General features: G+C 34.1%; 1 protein-coding gene across 1 annotated transcript in view; it reads left to right on the top strand.

Moving 5' to 3' along the window:
• The window catches only part of LOC122798633 (sphingomyelin phosphodiesterase 5-like), a 930,878-nt gene that overhangs the window by 475,400 nt on the left and 435,183 nt on the right, over positions 1–20,295 (top strand). The window contains exon 2 of the mRNA XM_044067720.1: positions 8,122–9,434. Coding sequence (XP_043923655.1) covers positions 8,259–9,434 — 1,176 coding nt within the window. The 5' untranslated portion in view covers positions 8,122–8,258. The remainder of the gene's footprint in view (positions 1–8,121; positions 9,435–20,295) is intronic.

Here is a 20,295-nt window from a genome sequence, read left to right on the forward strand (position 1 = left end):
CCTGGATGTGTATCTGGACTAGTGGCTTCCCCTGATACTGGCAGATTCTGTTGGGGCAGTCTATGCTGCCCACCCTGGGTTCCTTTAGACCCATGAGCAGTACTGGGAGTCCTCTTCCTGTGCCAGGGCTGCCCTTCTTGCCAGTTATAGGTCTCCCTTCTTCCCAAACTCATCTGAAGTAGCACATTGTCTATTAGCTAACCAGATCCTCATGTCCTCAGGCAAAGTGCTAAGGGCTTGTTCCCTCACCAAAAGGTCTGCCAGGCCTTCAAAAGTGGTGACCTGACATCCACTCACCCACCTATGGAAATGCGTGCTCAATTCAGCAACATATTCACACACCCTTTCATCTGCCTTTCGTCTATGCTCACAAAACTTTTTCCTATACGTTTCAGGTGTTAGCTTAAAAAACTCTAATAAACAATTTTTTTACAGCAGTATAATCAAAACATGCAACGTCAGACATTTTAGATAATACAGTTACAGCTTTAACATGGAGTAAGGGGGTCAGGAACTGTACCCAGAGCCCTTGGTCAACTTCATACAGTTTACATACCCTGTCAAACATATGAATAAAACTTATCAAAATTATCCCCCTCTTTAAACTGCGGAAGAAATTTACTGACCTTTTGTGCTTCTGGGGTCCAGTTACTCCCTTCCCCATTGAGTTGTATTATTATTTAATGATGATGTTGTTGTTTGTCTTTCGTCTTTTCCCGGTTAGGGGTCGCTACAGCGGAACTCCGGTCCGCTAATGATTGGTAGATTTTCATGAACGCCGAGGTACCAGCTCGATGTCCAACCTTCAACGAAGGTATGCCCATTTATGCATGTCTTTCGAAGGCCATCCAACCGCGGGTAGGACATGCAGACTCCACACAGAAGGAACTCCCCGCACACCAGCCGAGAATCGAACGGGGAGGACATGCAGATGTATTATTAGTATTATTAATGATATTGTACATAAATCATTTTAAACCTGCTGTAAATGTCATGTAACCCTAAATATGGTGCATATATGCAGTATAAATGTTATTGCAAATGTTTGGAGAAATCAAATGCTGCTGTATGTTTTAAATGTTCTTTTTGCTGTTTCTCTTAATTGAAATATGTAATTAATTTTTCACTGCTTTTTGAGCCAGGGCTGTGTCTGAAAATGTTAACAGGGCAGCCCATTTACCTGGTTAACAATTGGTAAATAAATAAGTAATGTTGTCAGAAGCATAAACATATTGTAGAATATCGGGTCTAATACAGGGATATTTCAGTATAAAAGTAACACTTTCATTATTTTTAAATGTGGCATAAAATGACATTAAATATATATTTTTTTCATTAAAATTCAGGATTCAGTTGCTCCTTTAAAGCTGGGAATGTCTTTATCTTTCTTTAAAAATTTCATTAAAAACAAAAAATAAACCGCATCAAGGGACAGCATTTTTATTTACAACGATCAAAACCAGCCAAAACAATATTTTGGGGACAGTTTTGTTGAAAATGGAGTAGAAAAGAAGTTGGTGAGATGTTTCGGGGATTTTCTTTAATTGCATGCTTCAGAACTTTTTAAGCAATTTATAAGTCCACAAGTATTTTGCGCAGTGGAAATTTAGGGTCAGCCGTATTCGACAAAACACGTAGTTCTTTTTCTTCTTGAGGAACAAAATGTACCTCGGACTTCCTTACCATTTCACAAATGATAGTTTAAGGTTGAAGATAAGACTGTCTTTTCCTCATGCGTATTTAAATTGGAGGAAATTGCCATTTGATTAGTTTGGTGGACTTTGTTGAAGTGGCGTTGAAAAGGCCAGTCTCAGTTGCTCAGGGAGAGAGATGAAGCCCTGACTACAGTCCAAATGACCCCAGGTAGCTCAGTTGTATGATTGCAGTAGTAGATGAGGCTGACCATGCCTTTCTTAGGGTAGGACAGAGCTGGGAAGCAAGCTCCCACAGTCCCTTGAAGTAGGGATAGTAATATAATGAGTTTCTGTTGGGCAGGCTTTTGACTTGCCAATTTACCAGTTGGTGGTAGTCTTCAGTAGTAATGTCCAGGAATGTGCACTTGCAAGGTGAAGGTATGGTAAAGCTGGTCCCATTGGTGATGTTGGCAGTTCATCTTCTGACTTAGGTGGTGGGGGATTAGGACTACAGAAAGTGCACTGTCGCTGGGATGCCTGTGAGGGTACACGTTTCCTGCATGACTGCTTCCCTGGATGGCTGTTGCTCTGTATGCTGTTGAGGTATATTCCCTCATATGGAGGAACAAATGAGTTGAATCTGATTGGGGATGGCTTGATGGCCAGCAGAGATGGGGGCAAAAATGACCCAAGGGGGAAAAAGTTCTGTTGAGAAGAGGAAGTGTTTTGGAGGTAGCAGAGCATGTATATAGGCACCCATGGATTAACTTTGTATTGTCAGTTATTGCAGTATCAGCTTGGATATCTGGTATGAGAATAAAGAGGGACAGTGTATCATTTAAGAATACTGTTGTTTAGTGCTTCTGAAATAGGTTAATTTAGACAGTAAAACCTAAAACAGAGAACATTTACCTTGCATTTTAATCTTAGTTATAACTGAATATAGTACAAGGCTTAGCTTGGTAAAAAAGGGAAAAATGAAAAATAAAAAATATTTCTTGGCTATGAGTGCAGATTGTGTGAGGAGAAATTTAAGAAGCATCTTACCCATTCTGTCTTGCACATTCTTATCCCTGCGGCACTTCCTACCTGTTAGTGAACCTCTCTCTACCCTATTTCCAGAGTGGCTCTCTCTCTACTGTATTTCCAGAATGGCTGCAGCCTACAGAAGTAAGAAACCAGCTCATTTTTTCTAGCTTTATGAAAGCATTAGACATATTTTTTCATACTGGTGCTTCGTGGGCAGTGCAGTGTTGGTAATTGTAAATATGTAGGTCTTTAGTTTGACCTTCGTTATTAAGTCTCCATGTTGCTTGTCTTAGAAATATACATTGATTTTTGCTGATTAGGCTGCTCTGAGGAAAGGAATGCTTTAATTCTCATTTTGGAGTATGGACTACTTTTTCAGTCACTGCCTTGTTTTACAGTGTTTGCTACGGACTTGTTTCAGTCCTGCCTTTTTTGGTTGGCCACAGCACAGCATTCCTCCATTCTTGAAAATCTGCACCATCTTTCCTTCACAGAAAGTATGGCCTAGGTGATATTTGTTTTGGGACATAAACTCTTCCATAAGTTTTGGCTACTACTTTTCAGCAGACTCTTTAGCCATAACTGCAATCTGAGCTCCCACAGCCATGAAATTTTACATTGAATTAGACCTAGCATTTAATTAGGAGAAAGTCGCACTGAAATGTGTGTTTATCTAGTCTTTCTTTGCATCATTATACTGCTTGTGTTACTTCTTTTTCAATCATTTGTTGACCGTGTAAGCTCACGGGACACAAATGTCACATTTCAAATGTGGCCTAGGAGTGCATTTAGCTAAGTGACTTGAGTCACACAGTAAACCCCTGTATCATGGACTACATGAAGCAGCTTGTTAACTGCTGAGAGCCTTAACCATCTGTGTTGTCAGACTTTAGCCTTTTATTTCTTGTCAACATCATGTTTTTACGTATATGTTTGCAGGTATGTATTTTAATGTCTTTGTTGCTCTTGACATGGTTGAAAACGTTTAACTGGACCAGTGTAGGTGAATAGTTAACAAGGAAACAAACCTGCCTGCCTTTCCAGATTCTTTGGTGATATAGCCTTGCAGCTGAATCCGTGTACACATAGCTTAAGGGGGTGAATGCTGAAAGCTGGAACTATTGGGAACATCAGTATTAACACTCAGGGGAAATCTAGACAAACAATCTGACATGTCATGCAATGAATTTAGTTGGAGTTTGCATGGACTGTTATGCTTGTGCCCTGGTATCCTGCCATGTTGTCTTCACCTATCTTACAATGCTGATCTGCAGCTCTGCCAGCCACTTCACAACATTAACGTCACTCAGTGTTCCTCCTAGGAAAGAAGAGCTGCTCCGTGACAACTGTTACTTTCCCACCCACTTAGCCCTACAGATCACCAGACCATGTCCTCTTGCACTGACCAGTGTTAGTGTTGGCTTGATGGTGACTGCTGATGTATGATGGCATTAGTTCTCTATAAAAAGTTTAATTGGTAGGTGCCATCTCGTACTCTTATGTGTGTCCGTGCTTTCAGTGCACAAGTGATTTGTCTCCAGACATTTTTTAATTCAGTCAGTAAGAGTTTCAGTCCTGTTCAAGGCAGTAGTAGTGTGTCTGGCAACTAGCGCAGAGGACTACAGTTCTGACCTGTTAATGAGCTGCTTACAGTGGTAGGGGTACAAGGTTTTAATCTTTCATCTTTCATTTGTCTACTGTGCGAGTTTGAGTCAATCACTTAACCAGTAAGGGCTTTAGGGAATTTGGGCTAGGCACTTTAATGTTCTCTGAACTGCATGCCTCTCTAGGAATCTTCTGATTTTTACCACAAATGAATTCCTGAAGTTACGTCCATTGCTACTTAGAGTCTAGTTAGTTTTCATATACATTTTGATTTAATAGTGTGCTGTAAGAGAGTGCTTCTCTGCCAGGGTCTTTCAATAACATTGTCTTTGTAGTTGCTAGAGAGTACCTAATGGTTGTGTTTATTCAGTTAGTTTTTGTTTGTGTTGTTGGTAATTGGGGTTGTAGATATCCCAGTAGACCTATGTCAGCTACTGCCAAGGATAACACCAGTACAGTATTTTACTTAACACTTTGATAACCGAGTAAGTGGACAGGTTCAGCCACGACTTAAGCCAGAAGACACACTTGAGTAAAGAGTTGAAAGTGAAAGGCATGCAGAATTTATACATAAATGCATTTTTGCAAGCATATTTAAACATAATTATAAGCATATTATAGCCACTGTAGTCAAAATGTGAATATTACAATCATAAAGCAAAGTAAGATTGGTTTCTGCATGAGGTAGTAAATTAGCCATTGTTATGAAAGCATATACGTTTGGATTCTGTTCTTTTAATTCGGTTTTAAAGGACTCCAGTGTGCTCTGTTGTTTCACCTCAACTGGGAGTTTATTCCATATTGCTGGGCATGTCTTAGAGAAAGCTGTTTCACTTGTAGATATTTTGAAGCGAGATCTAAACAGCAATAGGCCTACTTTCTGACTGACTCTCAATTCATAGTTCAGTGCAATACAGTAGAGGAGATTCAATAAATGAATTACAAAGACATAACCCAATATTAAGTGTGTAATAGAGTACAGAGGAGAAGGTACAGTGCCTACAAACTGACAGAAGTGCAACAAATACAAGAAGCAAAAAAAAAAAAAATCTTCAGAAACATGACATTTGTAACTAAACAACACATTTGCAACAATTCATTGTTGACATGTAGAAAAAACTAAAATACTACTGAAAATGGACATAAATCCAGTTAGACTATCCCGGTCAACAAATGTAAATGTAAAATAAATAAAATAAATACAAAAAATATAGAAAAAAGTTACAAGAATGGTTGAATAGAAGTGAATAACAAATGTATGGTATTCCTTTCTCCTTTCATCCTAAATGCTTGTTTAGGGACAGAATGTTTGTGTTAGGATTATCCAGACCAGGGTGTATTTTTTTCTTTTGTTTTATTTAAACTTTATTGACTGTCATAGTCCTACTAGGTCAATGGCCTCTTTTCAGTGGAGACCTGAGGTGGTATTCTTACTAAGGGAATAAAGGAAATTTGGCCTGGGCAGTAGAGAATTTCCCCATACTGTTTCTGATAACTGCTGTGGGATCTTTTACATCCACGCGAGTTACCACCAACTCGGGTAGATGAGGCCTTGGTTTAAACATCTCCTCCAAAGGATGGATCAAACTCTTGGTCCACAGGCTGCACATAATGTAGTTCACAAAGGGTTGTAATGCAGTAAAACACATCATCATATTGCTCAGATGAAACATTGACGAAGTCATGTCAAAGAAACACATTGGGTGAAGCCCACATGTCCACCATACAACAGAGCTCCAGCGAGTGGGAGTGATCAGTCAACTGGCTCCCCTGCTGTTAGCATACTTGCTAGCGCTTCTCTTCAGTTATGTACAATGGCTTTTATGGATTGCTCTTGCCTGTGACTGCAGAAGGCTGAGTACAGCAGCCCTCTGCACTGGACAAGAGCTCCAACCATACCGTTGTGTATGAGTGACTAAAGGGTAAATAGAAAAGAATAATTGTCAAGGGGGCTACTTTTATCCTTAAATCAGTAGTATCCATCTAAGTCTGTGCTAGTCTTGACCTTTTTTTATTTAAATGTGTAGAATGTGCACTAATCTATGCATGTATTATTTTTTAATCGAACTGTTATTTCAAGCACAAGTGGAATTGGAGAACCTAAACATTGGAGGGAAGAGGAGTCCCAGTTAGACATGGCATGTTGTATGGCAGCGTATTAGTAATGGTGGGGACGGTTAAGTAGAACTAAGATGATGGCTTGACATCCATTGAGATGAGGTACATTATGAAGAAGTAAATTTATGAGAGAGGAAGGTCAGAAGCAAAAGAAGTGCGTGAACAGACTTGCATTTTCCATTAAGTTTTGTTTGTATTTTCCTTTGTTCAGAGGCACACATTTTTCTACAGCAGATGAAGGGACTCCAGTATACCATATATGAAAATAATGGATACTTGTGCAAAGCTCAGAAGCACTATATGCATCCCTATACTATTCAAGGAAATATTGAGTTAATATATCTTTTACATGACCCTTGTTTGAGTCATGCAAATGGCATGGCATCATACAAACACAGTTTGCATGAAACCTGCATGACATTGCATGCAGGTTTATGAATGTGGTGGTGCATACAGTGTTGCAGTTTTTATGAATGTGACACTGCACGCGCTGTTTATGAATGTGACGCTGCATGCAGTGTTTGTGAATGTGACACTGCATGCATTGTTTATGAATTCTGCGGTTTCTTTTTTAGGAAGAACTATAGAGGCTTGAGTAAATTTCCTGTTTTCCTGATTGGAAGCACTTCATGCTCAAGATTACCATGGATAAGAGAGGCAAGTGTTGGAGCATATGAGACAGCTGGGGAGGGGTAGTTAGAAGTGCTAAAGATGAATTTTGTACCAAGCTCCATATGGTGCCAAACAGCGCTCTTGATTTTACCATGCTTATAGTATATGCTGTTGTCAAGAACAGCATTAGTTATTTTTTTAAAGACTTAAACTGAGACTAAGCAAGTACATCTTCACTCTCGCAATAAGCTGAGATGAAGAAAAATGTCCTACAAGTAGTACAGTCATAAAAATGAGGGCTGTGCCTAAGATTTGTTGGAATCCAGTGGATTATCTTGAGTAGTACTGATTAAATATCCTTCGTGAGTTACTTTGTGTAGTGGTGAATAACTGTAGTAGTCATTGGATCATGTTTCTTACTAGTTTAACTTTCTTATTAATCTGAGTTTCTTCGCATGAAAAAGTAACGCCAGGGAAGGTTTTAATGAGGACTTATACACACAATACATTGGTACTCCTGCACTGGTGAGGGTCTATAGATGGGGCAGTGGCAGGGAAGAAAGTGGATCAAATATTGCTGAATACAACAGGTTTTGCAGGCGTGCAGTCCACCAGTTTCTGCTATCCAAATTACATCTTCAAAGCTCTACAGTTGTGGTCAGTATTCTACCATAACTACTATTTTTGATCATTTTGGATCCTTGTGCGTGGTGGCATGTAACATGTATTCCAACAGTTCTCCGTTTTCACCTTGTATTACTTAGAGCAACATGACACATATTCTGTCTTTGTTCATTACTTATACTTTAGATGAACTGCATTGGCTTGATAACTTTTTATGTAACGCTCTTAGAAAGTGATTGATAACATGAATTTCTATTTTGGAGATGATTCTAGGTTCTAAAATTGTGCCAGTTCTGTAATTCTTGAGACAAACATAAGGCAGAAGTGGTAATATTACTGTAAGCCTTTGGGAGGAGCTGCTACCCAAGTGGCCCTTATCTACTTTTAAAAGTCTTTATTTTTATGCTGTATCTCCATATTTTATTGTATAAAGAAATGCAATTTGTTTGAAATTATTGTGTTATCTTTCTTAGTATTGACTTGTTTTGTTTTATTTTAGTTTTATGTGCCATGAAGTTTGAAATGGAATGATGATGCATTGGAAAAGTACTGTTGACTACAGATTTGTCTGCTGTGCATTACCCTGTGGAACCGTGCAGGAAATGAGCCACAATTCCCAGAATATGACTATTTGACATGCGATTTTGTAAGGACACAATGGTTTTACGTGAATCTCCATTCCCAAACTGCTTCCTTGCCAGCCTCCACAGTCTTGCTTGGGGCCTTATTTTCCCGTGTTACTGGCTACTTGACCGAATTTTGGCCACTTGTGTGTCGACTACATTGGAGAAACAGAAAAGGATAGAGCAAGAGTGTTACCTTTACCCCTTGAAAATAATTTTTGGAGGAGCACTATACATTATCCTGTTCGTGATCTCTCTGCCTTTTGCTTTGTTTGGCTTTATCCTCTGGGTTCCTTTACAGGCTGCCCGTCGACCATATGCCTACTGCTACAATCCTAAAGTTGAAGAAAAAGTGCAAAAGAAATGGGTTTCTAAGGAAAGTGGCATGCTTTTCAGCTTCATTAGTGCCAACCTTTGTCTTCTGCCTGATGGTCTGGCAAGGTTCAGCAACTTATCACACAGTCAGAAAAGATCCTGTATCATTGGCCAGTACATTATGGATGGAGTCTGTAGGCCTCGAATTAAAATCTGCATTGATTCACCAAGTACAGTGACTCTCAGCCCTGGAAGTAAAAGAGGCAGCCTGTTCCCTTCTAGGCAGTCCTCGTATGGTGCTATTGAATCCCACCCCTCAGATGAAGCCTTACTGAGAGACTCAAACCTGCGGTACATTGACAGCTCCGAAGAAAGCAGTGAACTGGAAAGGAAGATTGATGGCATGTCACCAAATGGAAGCATAAACTTTGAGCCTGCTGCTGCTGACCCTTCTGTTGTCACTCTGGCCGTTTCAGGTCACGTGGCTCAGAACTCTGTGGAAGGCCTCTCTCCCACAGGACATCCAACCCAACAACACACTGGCCCCAGGACACGGTATAAGAAAAATAAGATTAATAAGGATGCTTACTGTGAAATCTCATCACTCTTCCCTGCTGATGCTGACTTTGTTTGTCTCCAGGAAGTGTTTGACAAGAGGGCAGCAGCCAGGCTGAAATCTTTGTTGAGCCCTTTCTTTGGACATGTCTTGTATGACATTGGCATTTATGCCCTTTATGGCTGCTCAGATTTTAAATTCTTCAACAGTGGTCTTTTCCTGGCCAGTCGGTATCCCATTCTGGATGCAAAGTACCGCTTTTATCCTAATGGAAGAGGAGAAGATGCCCTAGCAGCGAAAGGCCTTCTTTGTGTAAAGGTAATATTGGAGTGGTCCACGTAGTGAGATGCCTATCTGTGTGGCGTATCTCCTAATCTCATGATGTGACAGTAGTTGCTGGAGTGTGCTCTTTGTTCCTCTAAGGTTTTTTTTTGTTGTCATTATGTTGTCCTCCCAGATGTAATCTGATGTTGTATTGTTGTACATATTATGGTGCTTGTGGCATCTTCGCCTTTCTCTGTCTGAAATGATGAAAAGAAATATGAAATATGTTTATAGCAAGTCAGGTTTGTCCTCCCAGATGTTACAGCAATGAAGCCCCATCATGTAGATAAGGAGTTATTCATATTGTTTCTGACACTGGAGGAAATAAGTGCTTACTGTATAAAGAATTCTTCTCATATTTGTTGCCCCCTTACTTCCAGGATGATGAAACAAATTTTAAATGAATGAACTGTTGGCTGTCTTATATTAAGCCTGTAATTGTAATGACATGTATGCTTTAATTTGTGAGGAGTTCATACCAGTCATCTCAGCAAAATGTATGCACAAGACCCAGAAGTCAGAGTAGTTGGTGATTTAGTAGTTTCTTCGCAGACTTTCCCTTTAGTTCTGTTGTGCAGACTGCTGCTGCTGACGATGACCAAGAGAGCTGTTTAGTCTTTATTTTAATGTGATGAAATTGTGTAACAGGCTATAGCCCCCCCCCCTTTTGTGGTTTCATCATTTTTTTGTCATGATTTCATCAGTAAATACCTAAACCATCCCTTACACCAGGAACCATGCATAGCAGTTGGTGCTAGGACATCTGGAGACCATCCCCCATGATAAAAAGTGTTTGTTGCTAATATTTACAAGCAGTAAACCGTAACTTGCTCTAACAATGCTGCAGAATGACGCACCAAATATTCAACATGAATAGCGGCGCATAAAGGAGCTGCTAAATATTAACAAAAATAATTAAATATTAGCAACAGGAAAAAACCTGGAAACACTAACGAGCAATAAACCATGAACTGCTGGAATGAGTTTAAAGACTATTTGTATAGCAACTGGATATTATCAACCCAGGCTGTATGTCTTATTCTCCAATCTCTTAATCTCTGTTTATATACTTGAGGCATCTCCTTCTAATCCCCTTCTTCTCTTTCTCTTTTTATACTAACCTGACTTAAAAGCTAAACATACTCTCAAATACCTTCTATGTGTGTGTGTGTGTGTGTGTGTGTGTGTGTGTGTGTGTGTGTGTGTGTGTGTGTGTGTATATATATATATATATATATATATATATATATATATATATAAATAAACACATTCCGCCTTAAATAATTTTTTATGCTATTTATATATCAATGTATATTATTATTTAATCCTGTAATTTTGATGTTGTACCTAAGATGCCAATTGTACATTTGCATTTGCCTTTTTATGTCAATGTATTTTTTCCTTTTTATTTTAGTGCCTATGTAAGTTGTACTTCTGGAGCTTTTCAACACGGGCCTCCCCTGAAAATGGCTTACACCCAGACGGACCATCCCAGTTAACAATTGTAAAATAAAATTTTATACACACACACACCAACATATAGTGCATTACCACTGAAACAGAGGGCTGGGTGCAGGTGCTGACTGTGTAAAACCGCAAAGAATACAGCACCCAAACTGAAACTGTAAATAAATCTTTTAATGTACAAAATATGCTCCAAAGAATCATACAAGCAAACCAGGTTTCCCTACTCAGAGGAGCTTCTTCACTGCCATATGCGCTCTTAGCCTAGTACGTACCTATGAACCTATCGGCCCTAGGGCCCGTACAAGCTTAGCCAAAAAATGTACCCTGGCTTTCTCCACCCAAGAAAATAATTTTTCTGTGCCCCTGTCAAGCAGAGCCACAGAAGTGATCCCCGGGGTGAATTTCCAATTTCCCATCCAATCATCAAGATTTTTCTTGAAGAGTGCTAATGAGGAGCTCTTTTGACATAGATAGGTAGTCTGTTCCAGAGTATGGGAAGTCTCTGGGGCAGTAATCTTTCCCTCCAGCATGTTCTGTTTATTATGGTGACAACTTTTAGGCCCCTAGAGCGTGTAGCTCGGAGGGATTGGGATTTCTTTAAGTGGAGCATGTCCAACAGCTCTGGGTTTGACATAGCTTTGTATGTTAGACAGAGATCGCCCGAGTAGGCGATATGCGATGGAGTAAAGCTATAGTTTTTTGAGACGGTCTGCATAGGGCATCTGTTTGAGGCCAGTAATCCTCTTTGTGAGGTATTTCTGTGGTCTTTCCAGTTGTTGTAGATGTCTTGTGAGGTACATACCAAAAGGGGCATTGTACTCTATAATGGGACTAATGAGTGATGAGTAGAGGGGGAACAATGACCTCTTTTTTTCTGGATGAGAATCCTTTTGTGATGAGATGAGCCACGTAGAAGGATTTCCTGACCACTGTGGCGATGTGATTATCAAAGGAGAGTCTACTGTCCACCTGTGTCCCAAGGTCTCTTATCACATTTTCGGCATTAAGTAGACTACCAGCTATGTGGTAGTTTATGGGTACAGAGTTTTTACCAAAGGGGATGACAATACACTTTTTAGCATTGAGCTAAAGGCCATGGCTTTGACACCAGGTATCTGTCTCAGTGAGGCCCTTTTGTAGTTTGTCCACATCGTTAGGAGTTTCGATTATGGCTCCTAGTTTGCAGTCATCTGCAAACTTTGTTAGCCAAAGACCTTCTCTGTTGGCCTGCACTTCAGAGAAGTAGATACCAAATAGGAGAGGACCCAGGACTGAACCCTGTGGGACTCCACTTGTCACTGGTCTGATGTCGGATTTGAAATCCGTTACTTTCACAGTGTGGGTTCTGTCCATGAGCCAGTTGGCAACTCATCTTGTGACATAGGGATTTATACCTAGTTTAGTGAGCTTATCTATAATTCCAGAGTGGGGGATGGTGTCGAAAGCCTTGGCGAGATCTAGATAAGCTATGTGAACCATTTTACCCTCATCTATGGCTTTGGTGACTGCTTCAAAGAAGTCAATCAGGTTTAGGAGACATGATCTGCCTTTTACAAATCCAAACTGGGTAGGGTCCAGAGTTTGGAGATTACCAATGTCTTTGTTTATGAGTTCCATGATGATACGTTCCATGGCCTTGCAGACCAGGCTTGTCAGGCTAATGGGGTGGTTGTTCCCAGGGTCCGTCGTGGCTCCCCCTTTGTGGAGTGGGATAACTGTCGCAGTGCGTCATTCAGTGGGTACAAAGCCTGAGGTGAGGCTATGATTGAACATGGTACTTGGGTAGGGTGCCAGTTCATTCTGTAGTTTGTGTAGAACGCAGCCTGGGATATTGTCAGGTCCCATGGATGCTGTGTTCTTGGCTTTGGAGAGTGTGTTTTTTTACCTGTGCAGCCGTGATTATAGGAACTTTGCATTCTTCCGGTATAGAGATGGGCCCTCTAGAGGGTGAGAGGGGGGTAAAGTTAGCACTGAACCTATCTGCTAGGATGTTGGCAATATCAGTTGGTTCTGTATATTTAGTGCCATTGTGCTGTAACTCAGAGCAGATCTGAGTGTTCCCATTTAGATTCTTGACATAGCTATAGAATGCTTTGTGGTTGTCTTTAGAGTCGGTGGCAATTTTGTTTTCGTAACTAGCTTTGGAGGATTTTATGAGGGATCTCAGCTTCTTACTGAGGTTGACTAGGGAGTTCCTCCAGTCATGGGATTTTACTCTTTTTTGCAAAGTTTCTTTCTTCTGTTGTAGAGTTTGTTTATGGCAGAGGACCACCAGATTGGCTTCCTTTTTTTGGAGGATAACCTCTTAGTTCTGTTAGGGATAGCATGATCCATGCACTCGTGTAAGTGCTTATAAAGTGCATTTGTGTAGGATTCAGCAGTCATACCTCTATTGTCCGTCTGCGTGGGTGTCATGAAGTTTGCCACTTCTGTCTTAAGAAGTGTGAACTTGACTTTGGAGAAGTTTTTTACGATGGTTTCCCTAATTGAGGGTGGGGGTGGGATGTGGATGTCTAGGCTGATTAGCTTGTGGTTGGATCTGGCCAACGAGGAATTGACCTCTGGTGTGGAACACCGGTTTGCCATGTTGGTAATGACCAGGTCTAGGATATTGCTGCCCCTGGTGAGGGTGTGAATAAGTTGATCCAAGGCGTTGGAATTTATGAATTCTAGAAAACGTTGAGCAAAAGAGTTGGTACATGAGTAGTTTTCATATATGTACTTATTGTGGAGTGACCTGAGTGCATGTGTTATGTGGTGGATCCTGGCACCTGACAGGCAGCTGACAGTAAATTTCTCCTTGTTTAGTCTAGTGAGGGGAACATCAGTGTGCCTGACTATAGAGTCACCTATGATTAGAGTGTTGGGTACGTTGTTATGCCTTATGGGCTGTGGTTGAGTGGCACACTGAGTTTGTGGGCTATGTGTCATTTGGGTTGTGTTGGGGGGGGTGGAGTTTGCTTGCGTTTATGCTTTGGATGTCCCTGATGCTTGGGCAGGTTTTTATTGAGAGTCTCTGCGAATGTAGGTGTGTGTTTTGTGTTTCTATGTGTGTGTTTTGGTGGTGTAGGTTTTGAGGGACTATGTGATAAAGTGTGGTGTGATGCAAGTGTTTACCTTCTCCTCTTGACTGTCTAGTCCAGTCTTGGGTGAAGAGAGCTTTGCTTCCAGTTTGGCTATATAAGTGCATCTCTCACAGGTTGTAGTGTTGGGTGGTAGGAGGAGAGGGTTGTCTGTGTACATGAAGCAATTGCTGCATTACCCCAAGATGCCCAGATTCATCAGGTAGACAGGAGAAATCACTGGAAGCTGACCCTTAGACATGCCTGGATAAGTGCTTATTTATTAAGTACTAAAAACTGCTTTCCACTAGACAAGTGAGGAAAGTTGAGTGCTGTAGTAATTTGCAGCTTATGTAGTGCTTACAATGAGTTCTGAAGAAGTGCTGAGTTCAAAGAAACAGATTTGAGTGCTGAAACTCGAAAACTGGCTAGTTATAAGAAACAAAACTAAGCTAGAAGGCTTCCATCCAACACAGAAGGGCTTGGGGGCTCAGAAGCCTACAAACAGTCTAGACCACTTAACAGGAAAGGCAGGAAACAAGCTTAAATTTTTTTTTGTTCTCTTTCCCAGATGCTCTCTTTGTACACAGTAGGAGTGCCTGAAATCAGAATATGATCTCGCTGCACTCAGTTGAGTGAGGAAATGAGATGGGCCCAGAAGGAGTATCCAAACATAAATTTACAAGAGGGGCGGGCAGTTTCAAAGCCACTAAGATTAACACCAAAACAGAAACAGGGAGGGCGGGTGGGAAAACTAACTGAAGAACAGAGTCAAAACTTCCAGTTCAGTTAATAATCATGCAACACAGTTAAATCAATTTAAATACTGTATTATTTGAAAAAAGTGCAGATAAAGGTACTTAAATTCTCTTATACATCCAGTTGAATACAGCTAGATCTTAGCCTGCCAAAGCTGAAGTTTTTAAGCAGAACATATTTCAAACTGTACCATGTAAATAGGCAAGGACAGGAAATCAAAGGATGTGGCTACCCCACACCTGCAATTACTAACAAATAATAAAATACAAGCCAGCACTAACTGAAGAACAGAGTCAAAACTTCCAGTTCAATTAATAATCATGCAACACAGTTAAATCAATTTAAATACTGTATTATTTGAAAAAGTGCAGATAAAGGTACTTAAATTCTCTTATATGTTCAGTTGAATACAGCTAGATCTTAGCCTGCCAAAGCTGAGGTTTTATAAGCAGAAAATATTTCAAACTGTACCACTTAAATAGGCAAGGACAGGAAATCAAAGGATGTGGCTACCCACACCTGCAATTACTAACAAATAATAAAATTCAAGCCAGCACTAACTGAAGAACAGAGTCAAAACGTCCAGTTCAGTGAATAATCATGCAACACAGTTAAATCAATTTAAGTACTGTATTATTTGAAAAAAAGTGCAGATAAAGGTACTTAAATTCTCTTATACATCCAGTTGAATACAGCTAGATCTTAGCTGGCCAAAGCTGAGGTTTTTAAGCAGAAAATATTTCAAACTGTACCACTTAAATAGGCAAGGACAGGAAATCAAAGGATGTGGCTACCCCCACACATGCAATTACTAACAAATAATAAAATTAAAGCCAGCGCTAACTGAAGAACAGAGTCAAAACTTCCAGTTAAGTTAATAATCATGCAACACCATTAAATCAATTTAAATACTGTATTATTTGAAAAAAAGTACAGATAAAGGTACTTAAATTCTCTTATATGTCCAGTTGAATACAGCTAGATCTTAGCCAGCCAATTAACTTCTCTGACAGGTAATAAAAAAAAAATTCTCTGAATAATTCAAAAATACATCTATCTGATGATAAATGAATATAAATAAATTAAATATTAAACAGTCAATCAAAAATCTGAATAATGAATGGTAATATCAATGTAAACCTATTCTGTGCATATACAGTGCCACCAAGTGGCAACAGATATTATATGCCAGTTACTTTTTTAAAACTTGTAGATATAATTTTTGCATTTAAATAACACTTCCAAAAAAAGTTCAGTTAATAATCATGAAACCCGAAAAAAAGTTTAAAAATTTCAAATTTTTAAATAAACTTTGGTAATTAAAAATTTTTGAAAAAGGGGGGGAAAAAGAAAAAAAAAAAAGGAAAACTTAAAATTCCCCCCCCCCCCCCCCCGGCCCCCCCCCCCCCCCCCCCCCCCCCCCCCCAACCCTCCTCCCCCCCCCCCCCCCCCCCCCCCCCCCCCCCCCCCCCCCCCCCCCCTTTCTTTTCCTTTTTTTTTTTTTTTTTTTTTTTTTTTTTTTTTTTTTTTTCTTTTTTTTTTTTTTTTTCTTTCTTTTTTTTTTTTTTTTTTTTTTTTTTTTTTTTTTTTTTTTTTTTTTTTTTTTTTTTTTTTTTTTTTTTTTCTTCTTTTTTTTTTTTTTTTTTTTTTTTTTTTTTTTTTTTTTTTTTTTTTTTTTTTAAAATTTTCCCAATTAATAAAACAAATTTTTAAACCTGAAAACCTGGGGTTTTAAAGGGAAAAATTTATTTAAAATTTAACTTAAATAGGAAACGGGAATTTTCAAAATTTGGTCCCCCAAATGTTAAAAAAAAATAAAAAATTAAGAACCAAATGAAAAACGGGTTTTAAAACTATTATAAAAATATAAAATTAAATAATTTAAATATGTTTTTTGGTCGTGGGGTTTTTTTTAAAAATTTTTATAATATTTTGGGGAAAAAAATTAATTTATAAAGTAGGTTTTTTAAAAAAATATTTAAATTAATTAAATAAAGGGGAAATAAAGTGTGGTTGGTTTAAAAAAAAAAAAAAAATGGGATAAAATTTATTATTAAAAATATAAAAAGGGTTAAATAATTTAAATTTTTTTTAAAAATTAAAAAAATTTATTAAATTTTTTTGTGTTGAATAATAATTTAAAAAATTTAAATTCTGGGTTTTTTGAATAAACCAAAAATAATTATGTGTTTGTTATATAAATAAATTTTTGGTAATAAAAATTAAAAATAATTAAAATATAATGTTTTTGTGATATAATAAATAAAATATTATATATTATTTTAAAACTTGTAGATATAATTTTTGCATTTAAATAACACATTTTGTTTTTTTAAAAAATATATAAAAATTTTTAATAAATGTTTTTTCCCATTTTTTAAACCATATAAATTATTAAAATATCCATAAAAGTGGTTTTTTTTTTTGGTGAAAAAATTCCCATAAAAATAGTGTTGTTTTTTGTGTGTAAATTAATCAAAAAAAATAAAAAATTAAAAAAGGTGATTTTTATAAATGTTTTGTGGTTGTTTTGGGGAACCCTTTGTTTTTTGGGGTTTAGCATTTTATATAAAAATTTATTACATTATTTGGGTATCATTTTGTTTTATATATTTTGGGGTTGGTTTTTATTAATAAAACAGCACAACATATCCCAAATATTAAAAATTTTTTTAATTAAAATTACATTTAAAAATGTTTTGGGGTTTAATTTTAAAATACAAAATTATTTTTTGTGTTAATTTATTACAAATTTTGGTTTGGTGTGTTTGAATTTATATTAGTTAGAAAACATTATAATTTGGGTGTGTATAATATATATAAAATTTAAAATTATATATATATATATATTTATATTGTGTTTTTTTATTTTATATATATATATAATTATATATATAATGGTGTTGTTTATATATTTATATATATATATATATTTTTAATTATATATTTTATATATTAATAATATATATAAAATTTGTATAAAAATGTGTTGGATATATATAATATATATATAAAAATTTTTATATATAAATTTAAAAATATAAATGTGTGTGTGTGTTATATATATATAATATAATTTATTTTATATATAATATTTGTGTTTTTTTTAAAATATAAAAATATATATTTTAATATACATATGTGTGTGTGTTTTTGTTATACAATATATATATATATAAAATTTGTTGTGTATATATATATATAAATTTGTTTTTTTAAATTTATATATAATATATATATATATTTTTTTTTGTTGTTTTTTTATATATATAATATATATATGTTATTTTATATAATGTGTGTGTTTTTTAAAAATAAATATATATTATATATAAATTGTATATAAATATTTTTATATAAAAATATATTTTTATAAAAATTTAAATGTTTTATATATATAATATATTTTATATATAATTGGTGTTTTTGTTATATATATATATAATTTTTTGTGTGTGGGGGTATATATATATATATAAAAATATAATATACTTATATAAAAATGTGTTTTTTAATATAATATATATATGTGTTTTGTTTTTTTATATATATACATATTTTGTGTGTTTTATATATATTATATATATATTTTTTTGTGTGTGTGTGTATATATATTTTTATATATATATATTTTAGTATATATATACATTTATATATATATATATATATATTTTTGTGTGTTATATAAAAATTTTTTTTATATAAAAAATTAAAATGTGTGTGTGTTATATAAATATAAAAATAAAAATATATTTTGGGATATAATATACATATAAAATTTTTAATGTGTTTTGGGGTTTTGTATAATAAATATAATAAAAAAGGTTTTTTGTGTTTTTGATAAAAAATACACATTTTTTTTTGTAATAAAATATATAAATATAATATAATATTTTGGTATTATAATAATATATATATATATATATTTTATATTTTTTATATATTATTTTAATATAATAGGGCAAATTTTTAAAAATTTATATATAATATTAATATATTATAAAAAATTTAATAAAAATAAATTTTTTTTATAAATATATACAAAATATATACAAAACTTTTTAATAAATATATTATTTGGGGGAATTTTAATACATATATATTTTATATAAAAATTTTGTTGATAAAATTTTTAAAAATAATATTTTGGGTTGCATGTATATATATTTTATACAAATAAAACTTGGTTTTATATTATATAATTATAAAATTATATATATAAAATTGATATATATATATTATATATAAAAAAAATATTTGTTGAAAAATAAAAAAATTATTTTTTTAATATATATAATATATATAAAAATTTAGGGGGCATATATTATATATATATATATAATTATATATTTTTGTTTAATTATATATAATTATATGTATAATATATATATATATATATATATTATATAATATATATAATTATATATATTATATAAATATATACTTTTAAATTTATAAAAAAAATATATTATATAATATAATTATAATAAAATTAAAATTATACAAAATATATAAGGGTTTACATATAATAAAATATATTTATAAACATATACATACAAAAATATATACAAACAAAATATAATAATGAAATTTTAAATAATGAATATAAAATAATTTTACATATAACAAAATTTGAAATAATGCATATAAAACATAATTGAAATTAAAAAATATATTTTATTTTTAAATTAAAATATAATATATATGTATGTATATATATATATTTTATATTTTATATTTGTGTTTATATATAATTTTGAAATTTTTATATATATACATATTATATATAAAATTTTATTTTTATATATAAAATTTTTATAAAAAATATATATATGTTATTTTATATATAAAATATATATAATATATATATATATATATAAAATTTTAATATAATGAAAATTTTTATATATAAAATCATATATATGTATATATTGTTTATTTTATATACATAAAAATTTTAAAACATATATATATTATATATAAATATTTTGTATAAAAACATTTTAATATGTAATATGTATATAATTATATATTTTTTGTAATATATACTTTAATATTATATCTTTATATATTTTAAAAATATATATTTTTGGCATATAAATATATGAAATTTTAATTTTACAAATGCATATATATTAATAATATATAATATTATAATACATACATAAAACATATATAATATGAAAACAAAACATATATGATAAAAACATATACATTTTGAATATTTTATTTTTGAAATATACATTATATATGATTACATATTACATGTATACATATACATATTTAAAATATTTTATTTTTAATATAAAATATAAAATTTTATATTTTAAAAATAAAATAAAATATATATAATATACAAAATATATATACAATGGTATAAAAATGAAATATAAAAATGTATTTTAATATATAAAATTAATAAAATTTTATTTTTATTTTTATATATTTTATATAAAATATGTATATATATATATTTTTAAAAATAAAAATAAAATATATAACATATTTTATTTTTAAAATATATATATATATATTAAAATATGTTTTAAAATATAATATATATATAT

This window comes from Protopterus annectens, chromosome 3.part1 (assembly GCF_019279795.1).
Source record: "Protopterus annectens isolate FY-2018-M chromosome 3.part1, PAN1.0, whole genome shotgun sequence".
In the NCBI taxonomy this organism is placed as follows: Eukaryota; Metazoa; Chordata; order Ceratodontiformes; family Protopteridae; genus Protopterus; species Protopterus annectens.